Source organism: Pleurodeles waltl, chromosome 9 (assembly GCF_031143425.1).
Source record: "Pleurodeles waltl isolate 20211129_DDA chromosome 9, aPleWal1.hap1.20221129, whole genome shotgun sequence".
NCBI lineage: Eukaryota > Metazoa > Chordata > Amphibia > Caudata > Salamandridae > Pleurodeles > Pleurodeles waltl.
The window spans coordinates 1,031,199,126-1,031,219,310 of record NC_090448.1 but is presented as its reverse complement, the minus strand read 5'-3'; the positions used below and the strand labels follow the sequence as shown (position 1 = coordinate 1,031,219,310).

The 20,185-nt window shown below is 42.0% G+C and overlaps 1 protein-coding gene across 2 annotated transcripts in view; it reads left to right on the top strand.

Annotated features, from left to right (window-relative positions):
• The window catches only part of LRFN5 (leucine rich repeat and fibronectin type III domain containing 5), a 1,034,736-nt gene extending 1,015,835 nt beyond the window's left edge, over positions 1-18,901 (top strand). For both annotated transcript variants that reach the window (XM_069208631.1, XM_069208630.1), the window contains exon 8: positions 18,058-18,901. In XM_069208631.1, coding sequence (XP_069064732.1) covers positions 18,058-18,062 — 5 coding nt within the window. In that variant the 3' untranslated portion in view covers positions 18,063-18,901. The remainder of the gene's footprint in view (positions 1-18,057) is intronic.
• The last annotated feature ends 1,284 nt before the right edge of the window (positions 18,902-20,185 follow it).

The window sequence follows — 20,185 nt, the reverse complement described above, 5'->3', positions numbered from 1 at the left end:
ATTTGCAGCTCATTTTCCTTTAAGGAAAACGGTCTGAAAAGAGAAAAAAAAACAGCTTTATTGAAAAGCAGTCACGGACATGGTGGTCTGCTGTCTCCAGCAGGCCACCATCCCCGTGAGTGCCTAGACTCGCTATGGGGTCTCAAACTGCGACCCCATAGCAAGTCACAGAAGGTGTCTGAGACACCTTTCTGCATTTCCTTTTGCGAGGTGCAAATTGCGAGTCGCTGGGACTCGCAATTTGCACCTCGCAAAAGGAAACCTACCTACATCTGGCCCTAAGTGCTGTGTGACTACAGTGATATTTCATAAGCTTTGCATGTCTCCTGGATAAGCCTTGGCTGCTCATCCACAGCTACCTCTAGAGAGCCTGGCTTCTAGACACTGCCTACACTTCACTGATAGGGGAACCCTGGACCTGTTACAAGGTGTAAGTACAATAGGTGCCGACCACACACCAGGCCAGCTCCTTACACTTGTGTGCTAGCATCCTTCCTTCTAAGACTCTTCAAACTGGGCCAAGGTCAACTCTTTCTATACCTAAGGTCTGGAGTAGCAAGGATGATCAGCCAAAGGCTTCTCAGGGAGATAGTTTCAGGGATAGGAACTCATACCTCCTGAGGAAACATTCAGAAACCATAACGTATTGTCCAAACCAGGGCTTGTCCTTAGGAAATAGAAAGATATTACAACACATTGCAGCAAAATATACATTGATCAAATGGAATGCAATTACACAGTTGCACACTACATTACAATTCTCAGGCATTACAACTCCTTTCTAATATTTCTCTTGGCACAATAGGAGATATCTCATGATTACTGTCCCACAACACTGTGGGCATAGGTAATGATTAGCGATTGTTGCAGCTCTACTTCACATATTCACACTCTCTAGCTCTTGAAAGATGGGAGAAGGAGGTGAAGAAAAGATCAGATGTCACGTTTTCGGAGCACATTCCACGAGGGGTGCCTCTGCTACAAAATTCTTTATGTTTAGGGGTGCATTTCATGATATTTTGAGGCATACAGAATGATCAAATGATGTAATATTTTGGAGACTTTATTTTAAGCCTGCTGAGAGGGTAGCTTGTTATTTGGTAGAGAACTTTAAACTTGCAATAATGTTAGCCTCCAGTCTTGCCCAAAAATTTCGATTTTTCACGGTTCTGATGGACAGAAAAATCTGGATTTTATTAAAAACACAGAGTATAATATTATCCCACCCTTCATCCTAAACCCACTTTCATCATTATTGTTTTTACCTTGTCGCTTATGGGCAGCAATGTAGGAAACGGATGAAGAAATTGGAATACTCAAAGGGCGTTGGAGATTTTTTGGAATATTGATTTTCTCACTTTAGATTCTGGATTTAATGGACTTGGATATTTTCAGACTTTGATATGTGTTCTTGTGATATATTATTTATGTTCTATGTGACTTATTGCAGTGAGCTAGAAAAAGGAAGAAAGATGGCTGGGTGTTCCAGCGTTTTGTAATGTTGGATCTTTGTAGCTATTCTAAGTCCTTTAAAGGGGCTGCTGAGAGTAGTGGCAATAAAGGAGATTGCAATAATATTAGCATCCATGTGTTTAATAAAATCCAGATTTTCTGACCATCCAAGCTGGGAAAAATCTACATTTTTTTCCCTTCAGGGTTACAAGTGACATTATTGTTAATTTGAGTATCGCAGTCATTGTCTATTTGATGTCACTCTGAACTCCTCACTGAAAAATATCACTGTAATTACATAGCAACCCTATTATAATATTGTTTTACAGTTCAGCTGCAACATCACAATGCTGCTGCGTGAGCCGGTAAATAATCTGACAGGCCAATCACGGAGCAGGGTGTATAACTGTTGTTAAACAAAAGGAAAACACGCTTTTCAGAGCTCTTTCTTAAGAACATTTTTCACTGAAAATTACATTTCGGTAGAGGCTGAGGATGCATTTTTAGGAGTATGTTGAGTACACTGCTGAAATTCATTAAAAGGAAGTCACCACATACTGTAACCTAACAGTTAGCATGAGGATTAAGATGACGTAAAAAGTTCCTTACAGCACTCTTTAATATGCATGATGTCAACATGCATTTTGACAAAGCAAATTCATGTATGTTCAGTGTCTGAAAAGAGCACATTACTAAGCTTCTCAAAAGTGTTTGACAGGTAGGAGATGGTGTGTGGTACCATGTGTTATAAGGAAAAAGATGATCTCTAAAACATGTCAAATGAATAATTCAAGTCACATCAGGGTTCTGTGACATGTAAAGTACATCAGCCTTTGGTATTATTATCCTATAATGTCACAGAGCTCTGACACTACTTGCATTATCTTTAGACTGTGGCGGGGGCCTACCATCCCATAAATAAAGACAGTCCACAAAGTGATGTCTTAACTTTAGGCCTGGGTGGAGTTTGCAGAGTTCTGCTACGTGGAACTCTGCTAAGCGTGAAAAAACTCCACCACACTACGCGGAGTTCTGCAAGCAGCAGAGTTTGGGTAAGTCAAGCTGTTCACACTGATATTCAGAGCCAGGAGTTTCTCTCATGCTGTAAAGTCAGTGTGAACTGCATCATGCGGAGCGACAGAGGGTGCCAACTTTTTTCTGCCACTTGAGTAGATTTTCTATTCAAACAGCAGCTTCCTCAACTTGAGCAGCTGCTTTCTCATTGCAAGCGGTCAACTTAACAACTTAATGTTGGAGAGCGAGAGGAAAAAACTCAGATCCGTGTCACTTTTTCGGAATGCCGCGGAAAACTCCACAAACTCCGCCGGCAGGGGGAGTTCTTCAATCACCCCCACTTAATTTATACATTACATATTTTCAATATGTTTTGCTGTCCTTTAGGAGAAATGATTTTAACATGATTCTTGATAGAAACAGTTTGCCGTACCAAAATAGGCATTTCTCTGTATGTTATGATCTAAAGTACCTCGCAATTGCCTACTTTTTTATTATTTAACTTTTCTGCCGTTCCAAGAAGTCAGAGTTTTGGGCAATCGATTTTCTGAAATGTGCTAAGATGCACCTTCATCAATGTTATGCTTTTTCTCATACACAGTAATCAGTAGCACTACCGGAGCTCCTTACAAAAGTGTTTTCTTGCATCACCTCAGTATGTGGTATTTGGTTTATGTACGAAAGCTGTTACAAGTTTCCTTTTATAACTGTAACTGTATTCACTGTTGCATATACAAGGCTGGCATGTATCCAGTTCTTCCTTTTGAGATTATTTAAAAAATGATGCGAATTTTGCACGCCATCTCAACCATGGCTATGCACACTGTGTATACTTCCTTGAATGTCAAATAATTCTGAATATTCCGAGTAAGGCATAAAACGGAAGAGGTTTTGGTGAAACAGACTGGCAGAACTGCCTCTTGGGAGATTTGCCGCTGCATTATGTTCACACATTAGGTGAATGTTTCAGAAAAATTAAACCTAAAAAAAATATTGTTTGTACTTTTTATTCAGGTTTAATGAAGGATTATGTAGCACCCTAAAAATACTTTCGTTTAAATACACCACTCTGTAAGTCTTTACATTCTGCCTGGGTATAAGAGCAGGATCTGTTCATTACAAGCAGTTCTGCTCCCTATTTTGTCAGTGCCAGAATATACCAATTCTTCTGAAATGATTTTGGAGGGGAACGAGTAGAAACAGGTAGAAAGAACTGGAGCATTTTATCGAATGTGCAATTGGGGGAGTATTTCTGGTGCATTTCGACTCCTTTAATGTATTTGGTAACGCACATTGAGTAGAAACGTGGATAGGTTTAAGTTTGCAACATCAAGGCTGTATATTTGGAAAACACAATAATGCAAGATGTAAGGCACAACTTTGCAGGTAGTTCATACTTTATATCTTGTTTACCAGGTTCCTTATCTCCTCTGTTTCAGTGTGGATGAAGGTGAATTTAACAGACAAAAGAGAATTTGAAATATGATGAATTTGTAACGTTCTTTCCTGTGTCCTCTTACAATTTTGTTATTATTTTGACAAATAGTGTGTTCCTAGTCAAAATGGTGAGGAAATGTGTTTTCACTTCTTTATTTATCTAAGAGGTGAATGCCTTTATTTACAAAGGATATTGCTTCTTTGTACTTCTTGTGATTCTCTCTGTCTACGAACTTTGAGTGTTAGCTGTCCGTAAATGCCAATGACAAAACTATGAGAAGATTCGCAGACTCACCTTCTTTCTTGATTGTGCGAGGAAAGGGAACTACTCACAGCAACCGCAGTGTCACGCTGCACAAAGTAGTATAAGTGACAGGTGTCAAGTGTCTCAATAAGAAGGTCCCACGTGTCATGATTAAGACACAAAAGGTGAAAAAATCCTTTGCAATCTTGTAGTTCGTGATTAGAGGTGAAGATTGATACTGAAGTGATTAGCAACTTAAAACATCAATTATAGTTCTTGTTTCTCAGGGAATAGAAAACAGCCAAGCATATGTCCAGAGTAGAATACAGCAGAAGCTCCATCTGCTACAAAAAATATCAGGGACAAAAATAGTAGCAAAAAGATGAAGAGCGCAACAAACAAATAAGGAATGAATGTGTAGTGAAGCATATTCTTCTTGTGATTGTCTCCTTATATAGGATTCAATCTGGAATTGACAAAGGATCTTCCAATAGGAATGGAAACACTGGAAATCCCGTGGAAAGGACATCATCTTTGAAAAGGCTGTTGGGTTGGGGGGGGGGGAGTTTATATGCCATGTTTGATTCTGCAGTTCTGATGACCGCAACTATGAAGATATTGAAACACTTCAGGTGGGAAGGACACCAAGCTGTGCTTCGAACACAGCAGCCAACAATATGTTACAGGGTAATAATTGGAGTAATCTTTCTTTCTCGGAATTCATGAAGTCTCTAGTAAGCTCCAGGAACTGCTCTTGGCACTACTCTCAACATACATCTTGGAACATATGTAGCAATATGCCTCACTACTGAAGTTCTGAGATTATTAGGGTGGTCAGCGCCTGCAGAATCAAATGTTAGGGCGGATTAGTGGGGTTCTGCACCGCTTCGTAAAGAGCAATGAAAACGGCATGCAGCAGCTCCATGCACAACTGGACATAATAGGCAACAACACTGGTAACCTAACCCTGTCCATGCGTGAACTGGTGGCTGGACTCCTAACACAGAGCGAGGCTGCTCCAAAAGCTGGACAGGATGGCCTCCTCAATTTGCAGACTGGCAGTGAACACTACTGGGCTGTCAAGAAGAACAGTCGGCCTCCAGGTGGAAATGGGCCACTTTGCAGGTGATGTGGCAAGGGGCCTGGGCCGGATCACCCATGTGATCGACCTCACGGAGGCATGGCAGGTGTCCAGGGGTACAGGGGACACCCCACAAGATAGCGAAGAGGGCTCCACTGTGAGCAGTGTCTCTGCTGGTGACACCAGGGTGCTCCGGAGTGGGAGTACGAGGCAGAGCACTGCAGACCAACCTGGGACCAGCCAGGCTGGCAGAGGCCGCCGTAGGCAATAAACTAAACACTGTCCCTGATGTTGGGGCACATGATGGCAATGTGCCCCATGCCAGGTTGGCTTTCTGAAGTCCCTGAACAGTTTTTCAATGTAAATAGTTCGATTTCTGCACATATTAAATATTTTTTTTGTTCCACTTAACAAATGGAGTGTTTGGTCAATAGGTGAGTATGGTAGACGTTGGCACGTACCTTCCAAAGTATTGTGTTGCGATGTGTTCCCGTCTCAGTCTGCCTTGATGTGCAATGCTCCGATCCCCATGATTGCGATGTGGTTGCTCTTGCTCTTCATCCTCAGAATCTGGGTCTGCAGGGGTGAGAGGTAGCCCACATCGGGTGGCAATGTTGTGCAGGGTGGCGCATGCGACAACTATTTTGAATGCCGTTATGGGGGTATACTGGAGGGCACCTCCACTTCGGTGGAGGCATCTGAACCGTGCTTTCAGCAATCCAAAGCTGCGTTCAATCAGGTTCCTGGTCCTCTTATGTGCACTGTTGTATCGCCTCTCACATTCATTGCTGGGTGTTAAGTACGGAGTCAGTATCCATGGCCGTAGTGCATATGCACTGTCACTTGTTGGGCACAAAAAAGTACACTGTTAGAAAGTCCTGGTTAGTGTGCACATTGATCTGTGTGAATGTCTACATGGTGTATGCAGCTCTACCTAGGAGGTATCCGTCTCCAAACTCCCCACGTTCCAGGCGTTGGTGTATCCCACTGTGCCTAAAAATGTAGAAGTCATGAGTACTGCCTGGAAATTTAGCTACAATGTCAGTGATGACATAGGCGGTTATTCTGACCGCGGCGGGCGGCGGTCGCCGCCCTCCATGCGATCACCACCAAATGGCCGCTCCGCGGTCAGGAGACCGCGGATGCCATTCTGGCTTTCCCGCTGGGCCGGCGGGCGAATGCCAAAAGGCCGCCCGCCGGCCCAGCGGGAAAGCCCCTGCAACATAGAAGCCGGCTCCGAATGGAGCCAGCGGTGTTGCAGGGGTGCGACAGGTGCAGTAGCACCCGTCGCGATTTTCACTGTCTGCAAAGCAGACAGTGAAAATCTTCATGGGGTCCTGTTAGGGGGCCCCTGCACTGCCCATGCCAGTGGCATGGGCAGTGCAGGGGCCCCCAGGGGCCCCACGACACCCGTTCCCGCCATCCTGGTTCTGGCGGTGTAAACCGCCAGAAACAGGCTGGCGGGAAGGGGGTCGGAATCCCCATGGCGGCGCTGCAAGCAGCGCCGCCATGGAGGATTCCCTGGGCCAGGGGAAAACCGGCGGGAAACCGCTGGTTCCCCTTTTCTGACCGCGGCTTTACCGCTGCGGTCAGAATGGCCCTGGAAGCACCGCCAGCCTGTTGGCGGTGCTTCCATTGCCCTCCACCCTGGGGTTGGAATGAGGGCCATAATGGGCGTCACAAACAACCTGAATAATGAGTGAGTGGGTACACTTTCTATTGCGGAACAGATATTCCAGGTTTGCAGGAGGGCATATTGGAATATGTGTCCCATCTACACACCCTATGACATGGGGAAAGTTGGCAATCCGGTAAAAGTCCAGCTTGGTGCTGTTAATTTCTGCCTCATTCCTGGGTAGGTATATGTATTGGGACATGTGTGTGAGTATGGCATCTAGGAATGCCCTGAGGAACCTTGATAGTGCACTTTGGGATACCCCACCTGCCACAGCAATGACCCCCTGATAGCTCCCTGAGGCCAAGAGGTGCAGTGAGCATAGCACTTGCACATGCGTAGGGATGGCGCAGCCGCGCAGCGTCTGGCGTTCTAGCTGTGGTTTGAGTAATTCAATTAAATCTAGTATAGCTGCGCTGCTAAGTCTGTATTTATCATAGATTTCTTCCTCAGTTTGCTGGAAAAGAGTCTGCCTTGTTCTGTAGATCTTCTCCTGTCTCTGGCTCCTCCTCCTCCTCTTCTGGTCTGCGTGGGCTCTCCTCCTCACTGCTATCAGGTATATCTCCGCCATCTTGAGTAACCCAGATGCCTTCTGGGTCTCCTTTTATACTTTGGTAATGATTACCACCTGCTCTGAGTTAGTGGTAAATGGGACATGCAAACTGGGCTTTTTGCGACTAGTCGCAATTTGCGAGTTGCAATTGCATATGGTTTGCGACTCGCAAATGGCGACTTCCTATTTGCGGGTCACAAAATGGGGTCGCACATTTTGCGAGTCGATAACGGCTCGCATCGCTTTTTGCGAATCGGAAATGGGATTTTTGCCTCCCATTTCCGATTTTGCGGAGTCCAAATAGCGATTTGGGCCATTTGCGACTCGCAAAAGTTTGCTACATCTGGCCCAAAGTCTCAACCCCTGTTCCTGTGCCTGGTTCACTGGAAGTGGACCCAGATACTTGCACCAGAAAAACAGACGCATCTCTGGCCTGCTTGAAGCAGAACAGGCACATCAGCCCTGCTGTAGGGGTAAAACTGCTGCATTGCTCCCTGAACCAATGCATTGTCTTGAGATCCCGGCACTCTGAACCGCACAGTGTTGTTGCAGCAGTTTGGAGAGATAGTTGCATCCCCTTAATTGTGCAGAGAAAACCTGTGCATCACACTTCAGAACCGATGCAGCTTCGCTCGGTGCACATCATCTTCGGAACCAATATATATATATATATATATATATATATATATAGAGAGAGAGAGAGAGAGAGAGAAAGAGAGAGAGAGAGAAGGTACTTATATGTGGAGCTTAGCATAGTAAAACTTTGCTTCTCCATATAAACTTTGGTGATTACCCTGGTGTTTATAAAGAATATGAGATGAGATCACTGATCATCAGCATAGGCTGTTGTTGGACTATTTAGAATAGTGACAGGTTAATCATGCACACAGAGTATGCCAGAGCGTTCTACATGGGTGTACTGGATTTAAACTATTATAAAATTCCTGCTCTAGTCAGCATGTTTGTAAAAAAAAAATCAGGATTCTGATTGCTTCAAAAAACATTTGTGGCAGTGGCAATACAGTTTTTAGTTTTCATGTCTACTAATCAATAGACTCCGGCCCTCATTAAGAGTGTGGTGGTCTTAAAACCGCCACACTCTTGGTGGCGGTCAGACCACTGCCATAGTGGCAGTCCGACCTCCATATTACGACCGTGGCAGAGTCCGACCACCAGCATCTTCAAGTTGCCCCACTCGATAGCCTGGCAGTCTCGGCAGTCGGAATCCGCCAGGGCAGTGCTGCCCTCCAGATTACGAGAACCCTTTCCCCCAGCCTTTGCATGGCGTTGTACCGCAATGCAAAGGCCGACAGACAGGGGAAGCAGGGGCCACATGGGGGCCCATGCACTTGGGCCCAGCAGGAAACTCATAATAGGGCATGCAGAGGGATGGGCCGCATAGGCGGTCATCCCGATGGGGGACATTGGCAGGCAGTCTCCGCCGCCCGCCAAAGTCATAATGAGCCACTCTGTGTCCATTTTGCAGTGTGTTTCAAATTTGCCGAAATTTCCATTTGTAATATGCCTTTATACAATATAGCTTTCTGACTTGCTTGTAATGATCCAACAACATGAAAAGCAGCATTAGAGTGAGGGCTCAACCCTTAGAATGATAACCACAAAATCTCAAGGTTCGATTTTGAATAAAGTTAATAGAGACGTACTCCTTTTTTGCAACCATCATGAAGGCTGTCTTGATTTTTTCAGTTCAGAACTATAAAATTCACTATAGGATCTATATGTTGATGGAAAAATCCTTATAGGGGTTATTAGGCCAAGCATGCAAGCACTCTGACATGTTGTAATCTATCTGTGGGCTTTTAACCACACCCACTGCACGCTCATCACTATCACTTGCTCATGGGCTTGCCTTTCAAAAATCCTTTGTTATCATTGGGAAATGCTTTATGTTTGTCCCTCCTCAGGACAGTTTTGTTACCGCCTTGGCCATCAAACCGAATATATGAATGATTGCACATTTGCTGATAAGTTTGACTGCGAGCGAACTGCTTTTCCCTTTTGTGTCTCTTCTTCACGCTCATGCTCATGGTGGCCGTAGCGCTTTGAATAGGCTTGCTTGTGTCAACTGTTTTACTTTTTATTTTCAATTTATATGGCAAGAAAAGTCCAGTTAGGAATTTGCAATGCTAATAGCTCTAACTCAAGCAAACGCAAAACCGATTACATTGCAAATGCTTGCTATTTTTGCTTGCACCACATTTCTGGAGTTTCTAAGTTTATTCTTACAATATTAGATCAGGTTTCATTAGATTTTATCTTGTGACCACCCTAACTCTCTTTCTGTGGCAATTATCACCTTTTACGTGATTTGTGGTTCGTTAGTCTTATTATATAAAGCTGAGATAAGGCTTCGGCATTCACTGAAGATGTGTGCCAGGATGGTGTTCGTCCATCTTGCTTCATACGAGATAACAGAAGCTATTCAGTAGCTTTGGAATAACCAGGTATTCATTCATGTCACATCTTACTTTCACAATTACTTACGTGTTCTCAATGCACTTTATGTTGATTCTCCTATCAGGGAGAACACGCTCGTAGTAACAGATTGTGGAATCTTGCCAGTAAAACGTACTTTGGATATTGCAACCCAATGCTAATTTCTTTGTACCCCAGGTACAATGCGCTTTCCGTTTGCTTTGGCTTATGAGTACATGTCAAATTAACTAGCCTTTATGTGCAGTGCGATCACTAATGATATTTTCCATTTTTATGGAGGCTACTTAGGAACGAGAGGAGCTATCCCATAATACTCTGCAACATTCTTGAGTGTAAAATTATCTTTAGACTCAGGGTCTCTTTCATTAATTAAGGATCTAGAACTTTGCTAATGTTTAAAGGTCACTGGGACCATTATATTGAATAGAATATCCAATTGGCAAACATCCCACGCATCCAGAGAATGACAGCTGGTGGCAGATCATTCTCCCACCTCGCTGCAAAGACATGGAACACTCTTCCAACCCACCTGCGACAGACACAGAACCTACTTACTTTCAGGAGACACCTCAAGACTTTGCTGTTCGAGCAGTAGCAGCCCCCCCCCTCAGCACCTTGGACTCTCACAGGTGAATAGTACGCTTTACAAATGCTTTGATTGATGAATTGATTGATTGGCTACTCAGTAGTACTTTAGGCTTTGTGTATTGACACGCTGTGCTTGCAGGGGGGATGGTCGACTGCGTGGCTCCACTGTTTCTAGACTTTCATGTCAGTGTTCTGGAGTTTTCTTATGGTTTCAGAATTCAAGATTATTGTCCTGCACAATGCTTAATCATCTAGAATTGCAAAGTAAGAAAAGAGCTGTCATTCCAGTATTAGGTCATGTTGCAGCCTCAATAATCATTCACACATGTAATAGAAATCGCAAGGCGACTGGTTTTACAAAATAGTTAGAGGCCTACCAAAATTAAGTGCAATAGGCCGCAATTTATGGTTCTTTGCAGCTTCAATGTTGCACAAGGGCAACACCTTGTAGCATTGGAGAAATCATTATATTCAGCAACCTTGTATTGCTAGACTCTCAGAACGATGCATTACATCCATGTCCATTTTCCCTGATCCATTCTATACTCCTGAGATTTCATCTCTTCCTGGCAAACTTATTTCCTAGCCAACTCTAAATACTTCCTCCAACATGGCCATGATTACCGAGCGCCACTATGAAGGGGAAGTAAACACACAAGAGGTCCTGTAGTAACAAGCAATTCATTGTAAAAAGAAACACATATAATCAAGCCTTCCAATGGAAGGGAGGAAGGGAATCCCAGGACTGTTTCAGAGAAGACTTGGACCTGCAGTAATGAAGATTACCGGTAAGTAACCGGAGCATCCTATGAGCCATGTATGCGAATTATGTGAAGTTTTAATGTGTTTTGTTTTAGTTATTTCAATGAAGCTTCCGGTATCACGCAGTCATTGTTACTGATCCTATAACCTATCAGGAGTGGGCTAGATCTCCATTAATGGCAGCAAATTAGACATATTTTCTTTTATCCTTTTGGGGTATTTTGGATTATTCATGCACACACAACACACTGATATTTCAATATATTCAATAATTCTTTGAAGTATACTTTGTGCAATTAGGTTCTCCTTACTATCATGTTTCAATGGTGTTCAACATTATTTTAGGCCAGAGAGTGAGACTAACAACTATGTTCAATCTGGAATGATTCTGATAAAATAAGGAATCTAGATATTGTATGAGTGATGGCTAAAATGTGGCCCCATTAAAGTTACTGTTTTGCTGACAGAAAGCCTGACAACAAGATAGTTTCTACTGGATTTTTCATTGTTCATTTCTTGATGATGCTCTGTGGTATTTTGTGTCTCATAGTATGTGAAGTTTTCCCTATTATATACTTCAGCATACAAATAATTATGATAGACTATGAAATGATAATTGACTGTACGGTTCTAAATGAGTGTATCATTTATATTTTTTTACCTTTAATTATGAATGGTTGTTTTAGGTATAATTTTGTAAATACAGGTATATGATCTGTGTTGGTTATTATTGCTGTATATATTTGTGTATACTATTTTATGTTATGTTTAAACAGCCCATTATGAAGTGACTGACGGCCTCATTATGAGTTTGGCGGTTGGACGAGCTCACGGCCAAACTCGCAGGGAGGACGCTACTGTCATGCAGGAGGCATCCCCCGGCCGTATTACGATACTAGTGCTACGGTAGTGGTCTCAGCTCCTATAAGGGAACCGAGGCCAATACCGTAGCACGCCAGAACCTCAGAATGCGCACTGTATGCAGAGGATGCTGGGCTGGGGAGCCCCCAGCACTGCCTTTGCCATGGGCAGGGCAGGGGCCCCTCTGTTGCCCTCTGGACTGGCTTTCCACCAGACTTTTTATGGTGGTGCCCCCAGCATAAAAAAGATGGTCGAAAGCTGAGTTGTAATCAGCACAGTGGTGCTGATTGCAGTGCCTTTGACAACAACTCAGGCTTTCGTCAGCCTATCAGAAACCATGTTCCTGGCAGGGACAGTAGTCGACCGCCAGGGTTGTAATGTGGCGGTCGGACCGCATGGAATGAGGAAGTCTGACCGTCACCGGGAGGCTGGTAGTCTCATGACCGCCATCCTTGTAATGAGCCCTAAGTCTCGAAACAGGTATGGGCTGTTTGGTTGTGATATCAGACTTAGAAAAATAAAGAAGTATTTGGAGCAAGCCATTGTGGAGAAATGTATTCTCAGACCACCCAAATGTTTTTATATTATGTTTTCACTTATGCTGGTTGTTTGGCAGTGCTCTAAGAATAGCATAGGGCAACTTCTAAATACCCTATCTATACATTCATATTATCATGTAGACTTAACTCAATAGCCACTGAAGTTATATTGGAAAATCAGACTGACTTTCCAAAAGAAAGGAGAGGCTCTGATATTGTCGAATAATAAATACACATAATATAGTTCAATACAATTATGCAGGCTGATTGTGTTTTACCAGAATTGGATGCTGAGACATTTTTATATAGTGTAAATGGATATGTTTGCTGGAAGGCCTACAAGAACTCAGTGTAGGTTTGTTTCAGTTTACAGTATTATCTGGAAGGGTTGACTTTTAGAACAAATATCAGTGAATTATTTTTAGCCAGTGATGGAAAGCAAGACTGCTCCCAGATTCCTCTGCATTTCAGGCTTGCATGGGAGGCCCTTGCATAGCATGTGCCTGTGACAATATTAGGGGAGTCAGAATTGTTTCTCAGAGTTACAAAGTTGACTTATTTGCAGGTGATATGATGCTCACTTTGACTACACCAGAAACTTAAACTTATATGAGTATGGCATGTCTCTTGCACTGGCACATTGTGTTTGGTGGGTAGACCTCAGCTGCATTAAGTGAAGCCACAAGCATGGGACTCCAATCATGATGGCCCACTGAATTAGCAGCAATGTTCCTGTACTCAGGGAAAATGTTGTTGCTTCAGGCAGTGGTTACTTTGGTTCTCTTGTGCCTCCAGTACACTGAAGAACAACATATTTTGAACCTTTTCTTCCAATCTCATGCTCTAAGGTTGCTGCCTTCCCCCTCCTTATCGAAATGCTGGACTTGTATGCAGTTGTAAGCTTCAGTAACCCAAGAAAAAGTTATTTATGGACAACCTGTTAGGGATCAAATTGTTGCAATGTGGGCTTCAGCAAGCATTCTGGAATTTTCATCATAGCAAAAAAACAGCCCCTTAAACGTAAGGGGCAGTGCCGTTTCTGACACACCTGACAGTTACAGGTACCTCTGCGGGCAGGCTGCCTCTGACCACACAATTTAAAAGTAGAAGTAGAGATTGGTTCTCTCACACTGCACTGACATGGTTGTTTGCAAACAAACTTACAAGAATGATGCAGCAGCCCACATTTGTGAGCGATATAATGAGGCAAAACCTTTTTAGCTGTTTGAAGCTGAAAATTAACAAACAAAGATAATGCTCTATTTTTAGTAAAAGGAGTCTCATTTTACACGCTGACTTTTATTGGATCCATTCTCATTTTGCAATGTATGTAATAATAACAAAATAAGGCATCATAGTGGGTCACAATTCGAAGTATCTGAAAAATGTTCACGAGGCATGTAATTCACTGAGACCCACTGATGTTGACTACAATCACAGGCATGGGGCTGCTTGGGGTCAGCAGTACACCATGCCTTGTAGCCTGTTTTCCTAAAAGGAAAGCTGAAGTAGTGTTGCACGTGTAATGTGGAGTTCTAGCCAAATTCCTCCAACCACCATTTGGCTGAGTTTTTTTTTCTCATGCGTGGCTCATCAATAGTAAGGTGGTGAGCACGAGTGAGATTACGTTTCCCCCTAGAGAATTTTTTGGTCACTAAGAGGACACCAGTGAGATTTCCCAACTGTGGGCAGTTGGGGGTAGACGCAGCTATTCACAGTCAGAAAATTGTAATTCGAGTGGCAGCAAAATCAATTTGTGAAGCAGAGCCCTCTGGTGCTCTGCGTGTTGCTATTCTCACTAATTTCTTCAGTGTGGAACAAGCTCCCAGAGCTCAAAATCAGTGAAAACAGCATAACATGCCTATGTCCACCTGTTCGAGAAACTCTGCAGAATCTTGCAGGTTTTTTTTGCCTCTGCGGAATTCCAAGGAATGATACTTCATGAGTTCTGCCCAACCCGAGAAAGGTCCCCTAGCACCTATTTATTTTCAAATCAAGTACTGGTCTTGGTGTTTGTAAAACTTCTTTTTTTATCGAATCAGAGTTTGCAAACGCAGAAACCCTTTGAACATGAGACCCATCATAATGACTGTTGAGGTCTACTTTCATTTGGTGTATAATGAGCCAGTTCAAAACGTAACATACCAAATCAATGTTTTTTTCAACTCTGTAACCAACACAGTGTAATACCCTTGTATAATATGTGCAAAGGTTTAACTACACAGTCATGTTGTTCTAGTGGCTGTACTAATTCCACAAACTTAGTCAGACAAAATGAAACATTTGTCACAGGACTTGCACAACAGTTGATGTAGCAGGTAGTCATTATTCTGCAACTCATTTTATATGTTTTTTAAACAAATAAATAATAACTAAAACATACCCTAGGCGAGAATGCAACCGTAGGGTTTTACAAGTCTGGCAGCCTCTTCTAAAATGTTGTAATATTAAACCAATGTTCAGCTTTGCTTTCATGGAAGCAAAAGGCTCTACCTCCACTTGTGTTTTATTAGACAGTCAGCTCCCTGCGCTTACAATGGCATTCCAGTTGACAGCATTTTATTTCATGTTATTTTTTTTTATATAAAGTAACTTCTTGCATGAAAATTGCCTGCTGCTCACTAATCCACATAACATCTATCTCACTAACCAAAGCACAAGAGAAAAGAGAATCATCATGATAAGCAGACAAAGCACACCTACATTATTCTGAAAAAAGTGGCTAATTCATTCATCTGAGAGAGAATCAGATATATGAATTTTAAAGTCTGAGCTCAGTCTGAGAGCAGACCTCATTCAAGGTGCTTTTAATGTCTCGGTCCATTCCTGCCACGGGGACATTGGAATTTTAGTAATACGACCGCCACACAGAAACATTACCAGAATAGGGCAATGCATTCTATCTAAAGTATAGAACAATGGAGAATATACAGTTAAGTAAAAAAACATAATCAGTTGATTCACAGAAGGACACACCACTTCCATATGCTGAATTAAGACTGAAGAATTCAACCTCCCTTCAGTGGTGAGTCCACATTACTTAAAACGTAAAAACGTGAGATATTTACCAACTCTCAAAGATGAGAATACTAACCAGATTTAATTCCTTATGAAATGGCAGCATTCTAACTCTTGTTAGCTTACTACCTCAACCTAACCTAAGACTCTGGTTGATCAATTAAAAAAGCTACACATTCTTTATGAGGAATGTGTGGTCTGCAGTTGAGAGAAAAACATGTTTCCTTGTACTCCCTTGCTCTAAAAGAAATGGCGTAAAAATTTGGAATCCAAATAGTCAGACAATTTATTTAATAGCATTTGCCTTATCAAAGTACTTTCAAATGTATTCAATTTCCGTAATTTCTTTACTATTCGAGGGTATGCTTTTGAATATTGCTAAAATAGTCTTCATATATTGCCACAATATGTGGGAAATGTGTTAATAGACCCTCTGCAGTGTATGACTGAAATATATTATCCAGCTGACTGTATTATAATGTGCCATGGCGTTGCTTGTCACCCATGGAGCAGCACTGGCCTAAAAATAGGAGCATTGGTCATGTGGAAGCATCACCTGCGGATAACACATTTGCGCAATGGGTGGGATTTGAGTTCCAAGATGGTGTGCATTGTGAATATCGAATTCAGAATATACCTAACTCCACATATATTTATCTTGCTGAACACATATAAATATATATATATATATATATATATATATATATATATATATATATATAATACAAAAACACACACACACACACCAATTCAGGTGAAAAAACACGAGCCACTCCTGTACAGATCTGTCGAATCGAACATACTTTAATTTATTCTCGACCTATCAACAAGGTCTTGTTCACTATTATTGATTTGTCCTTCATTGCTGTCCTTAGCATCTTAGAATACGTCTTCCTTCACAACCACGGAAGACAGACTTCCAATACATCTAAAAAAGAGGAAATTTGTGTGCATCCTTCAATATAATGTTGTTTCTCGCAATAAATTAAATTCATAAATAATAATCAGTGATTCATCAATATCCATCCTTAAATCCCCATTTCACTACCTAAATTCAATTCATAAAAACATGATCCAAACAATCAATTAAATTGACTCTGAATAGCCCACAATTCCCTCTGGCTCTCGGTCTATGTACCAGAGAAGTGCACAACAATGCAGCATTATTCACTTTCAAACCTATCATCTATGTGACCTATAGGCTTGTGTCCATATCCCGTTACAAAGCCTGTGGTAGACTTGAGTCCATGTCCCAATTCCGTACACATAATCACTAAAAATGTTATATGTTTAATTACCTTCCCTACTTCTACATGGTTATAGAGGGACCAAACTCTCAGTTCTGTTCCTCATATTGAGCCTATAGTGGGTCAAACAACAAAGGGGTACACGTCCCAATCCTTCAATTTCGGTCCTATTCAGATGAAGGATACACTATAATCTTAACCCCCACTCATTGCATTATGTCGGCGGACCTCATTTCTCGAACAGTAGAAAGAAATATATATATATGCACCTTCAAGGGCTGGGATGAGGAGTTTGGAATAGTAGATATATATTTTTGTTTATGCACTTGTCTTTCTAAATTTTGTCCCACAGTATTCTGTCCACAACGTTCTTGTATGTTGATATTCATGGGCTCGCTATTGAGTAGTGCAACCTTCAAAGTTGTGGGCAGGCACCATTTACTCTTGTAATCACTTGTGTGCTGCATGTAGAATTGTCAATAGAAAGGAAGGGCCTCATTGAATAAAAGGGAGAAGTGGAAAGTACTAGTATCAGACAGATTTGGTCAAAGAACTTCTTTGGATAGCGTTGTCTGGACAGCCCATCGGAACAACGGGTAGTTGGACCAGACACTAAACAACTGGGAATAGTCCAACTTCAAAAGTCGATGAATTGCGAGTTTCAAAATTATCATATGTAAAAGTAGAATGTGCTCGCAGTCAATTTTTTCGCAGAGCTTCACTGACACCATGAAAAACATTCTGCCAGCTGAAGATAGGGTGAGACAGATTTCAAAGCTGCACACATTTTCCAAGGAATTACTGTTTTCAGCAGAAACAACAATCACAATCTCGATTTGAAGGTGATCAGTCCGATTTACTTGCTCTAATTTTGAAAGTGCTTTGGAAAGAAAACTCGCAGTTTCTGTATTATCGAGGTTGGCGATAGGTATCACCAACCGCTATTGACATGCAGTGCTATACAGTATAATTCACACAAAATAATGATTTAGTCAATGCACGATTTCCGACTGTTAATTGTTTGCAGCCCTTTGATTAGAAGTCAGTAATTAGCATGCATAAAATACATGGTCATAATATCAAATATGTGTCACTGTTTGTTTAATACTTTTTTGTTTCTATTTCACAGTGTAATAGGTAACAAAGAAGTCCAACAAAGCCTCCCCTTCTAACTTCACACTGGATGCAGGAGCACAACAAATGTCATGACATCACAAGAGTTGGACCACTGCCCTAAGCTGCCCTTTAAACAGAGCAAAGACGTCAAGCACACACGAGGCTACAAGACCAACATCCCCCAGCTAACCGTCAGGTTTCTCCAACTTCTCCTACTTTTGCGGTTAGTAGGTCGCTGCTCTTTAGGTACGAGCAAATCAGATGTCCTGGTTGGAGAAGCACAACGGAAGCATTTTACAAGTGCTAGAAATCTATGGCAAATGATACCTCTGATCGCGCAGTATGAGGAAGTCGCACCGCCGATGATAATCGATGGCTAGTTCCGTTTCCTTCCGCTTGCATTCTAAAGCGACCTGGAAGTAACGGGTGTGTACATGCACTCAGGCGATGAACCTCGTTCTGCGTTTCGAATTAAAAGCTGTCGGAAAGATTGGACTACAACTTCATTTCTTGTTTCTTAAAAAAGCCTGCTTTCTCGCAAGGACTTGATGATCAGCGAGAAAAAGAAGCATTCAGTCTTGTAGATTATTAACACGACAGTGCCTCTTACTCGGATAGACAAATGTTCAGGCGTGTGACGAAGACCGGGCTTTTTGCACCCTAGCAAAGCACATAAGGGAAATAGAACTGGCGATGACTCAGTGTTGAATGTATAATATATGAATATTAGAGACACCGTAAATGTTTTTCAGTGCTTACTACTGTATCATAAAAAGAAATTCACGTTGATGGATTTGTAAAATATCCTCTTAGGGTCGGTGAGAAGAGAAAAAATAAACCACATGCAATGATATTTGAACAAGACTCTTTTAATGTGTACAATTCTGAGAAAATGGGAGCAACATGGTCATAGCGCATCCCTCTGGCGGTTCAATATCTTCATATCCTCAGCATATCACTCCTGTGAATTTGCTCAGTTTATCTGAACACCTACCATGGCCGTTAACATTTTTTTTTATAAAGGTTCTATATATTGCCTGTTTAAACCACAAACACATTTTTCAGCGACAACTGCTATTCATGAAAGATCCTTACAGCTTTAAGGTGATACAAAGTGTTGGTGAACACATTTTATGTGCTTGTGAAACAAATACATATTTTACATTTTTAATTAGAATGACCTTATTTTGAATGTCTATGTTACCACCTTTAACAGAATGACAAAACAAGTGCGATGCTAAGTCCCACAATATTTTGTTTAACAGATACTTGAAAATGCTAGACAATCCATTGTGAAAAAATAATCCAAATGGCAACTGTTGGAAAGAGTATTTAAACTGAGAAAAAAACATAACTACATTTCTGTTTTGTGGACTATCAGCTATCTATCTCTCTCTCTCTCTCTCTCCCCCTCTCACCCACCTCTCTCTTTCTCTGTCTTAAACTCAACTAGTGCAGCTTTTGCAGTCTGCAAGCTGTTTGGCAAATCACTTTCACTATCCTGTTTTTTTCAGGTTATCCCTTTAGAGAATGGATACACGCTGGACCAAATTATGCACTAACAGGTCACCAAAAACGTACTTCAATTGCTTGTGTAATAGATTTCTTTGTGTTACTGAGGGGAGGCGTGTTCCAAGTGTCTAGGCTTGTAATTCATTTTAACTTTTCAATTAGGGGTGTGGCTCGCATACCGGAGGAACTGCGGCAAGTTAGCGCTGCTCCGGGTGGCACTTGAGGCACTCATCTTGGATGCTCCTATATTCAGCGTATTCCTCCCCTTAGAAGAGAAGGAAATGCATGGGAAACCTCAGCAGGCATAATTAGCCTGAAACCGGCTCCATTCCTGCACTCCGGTTTCTACACTTCACTAGTTACTTCCACGTCTCTCCCTCACAGATGCAGCAACCATTTTCTGTAATTCTCAAGCATGGAATTCCTCTCTAGTACGTCCCACCTGCTCAGGTACTGTTCCTGAGCCCTTTCTCTTTTCATTGACTGCAATGAAACCTTTATTTATGCCTATCCCATTTTACCAATTAAAAGAGCTTCACCTTGGGACCTACTGTTACTTGCTTGATTCTGGTTGTTACATCCTATGCCTGGTCTTGGTAAGACAAACATTATTTCTGGGCTACCTCCTC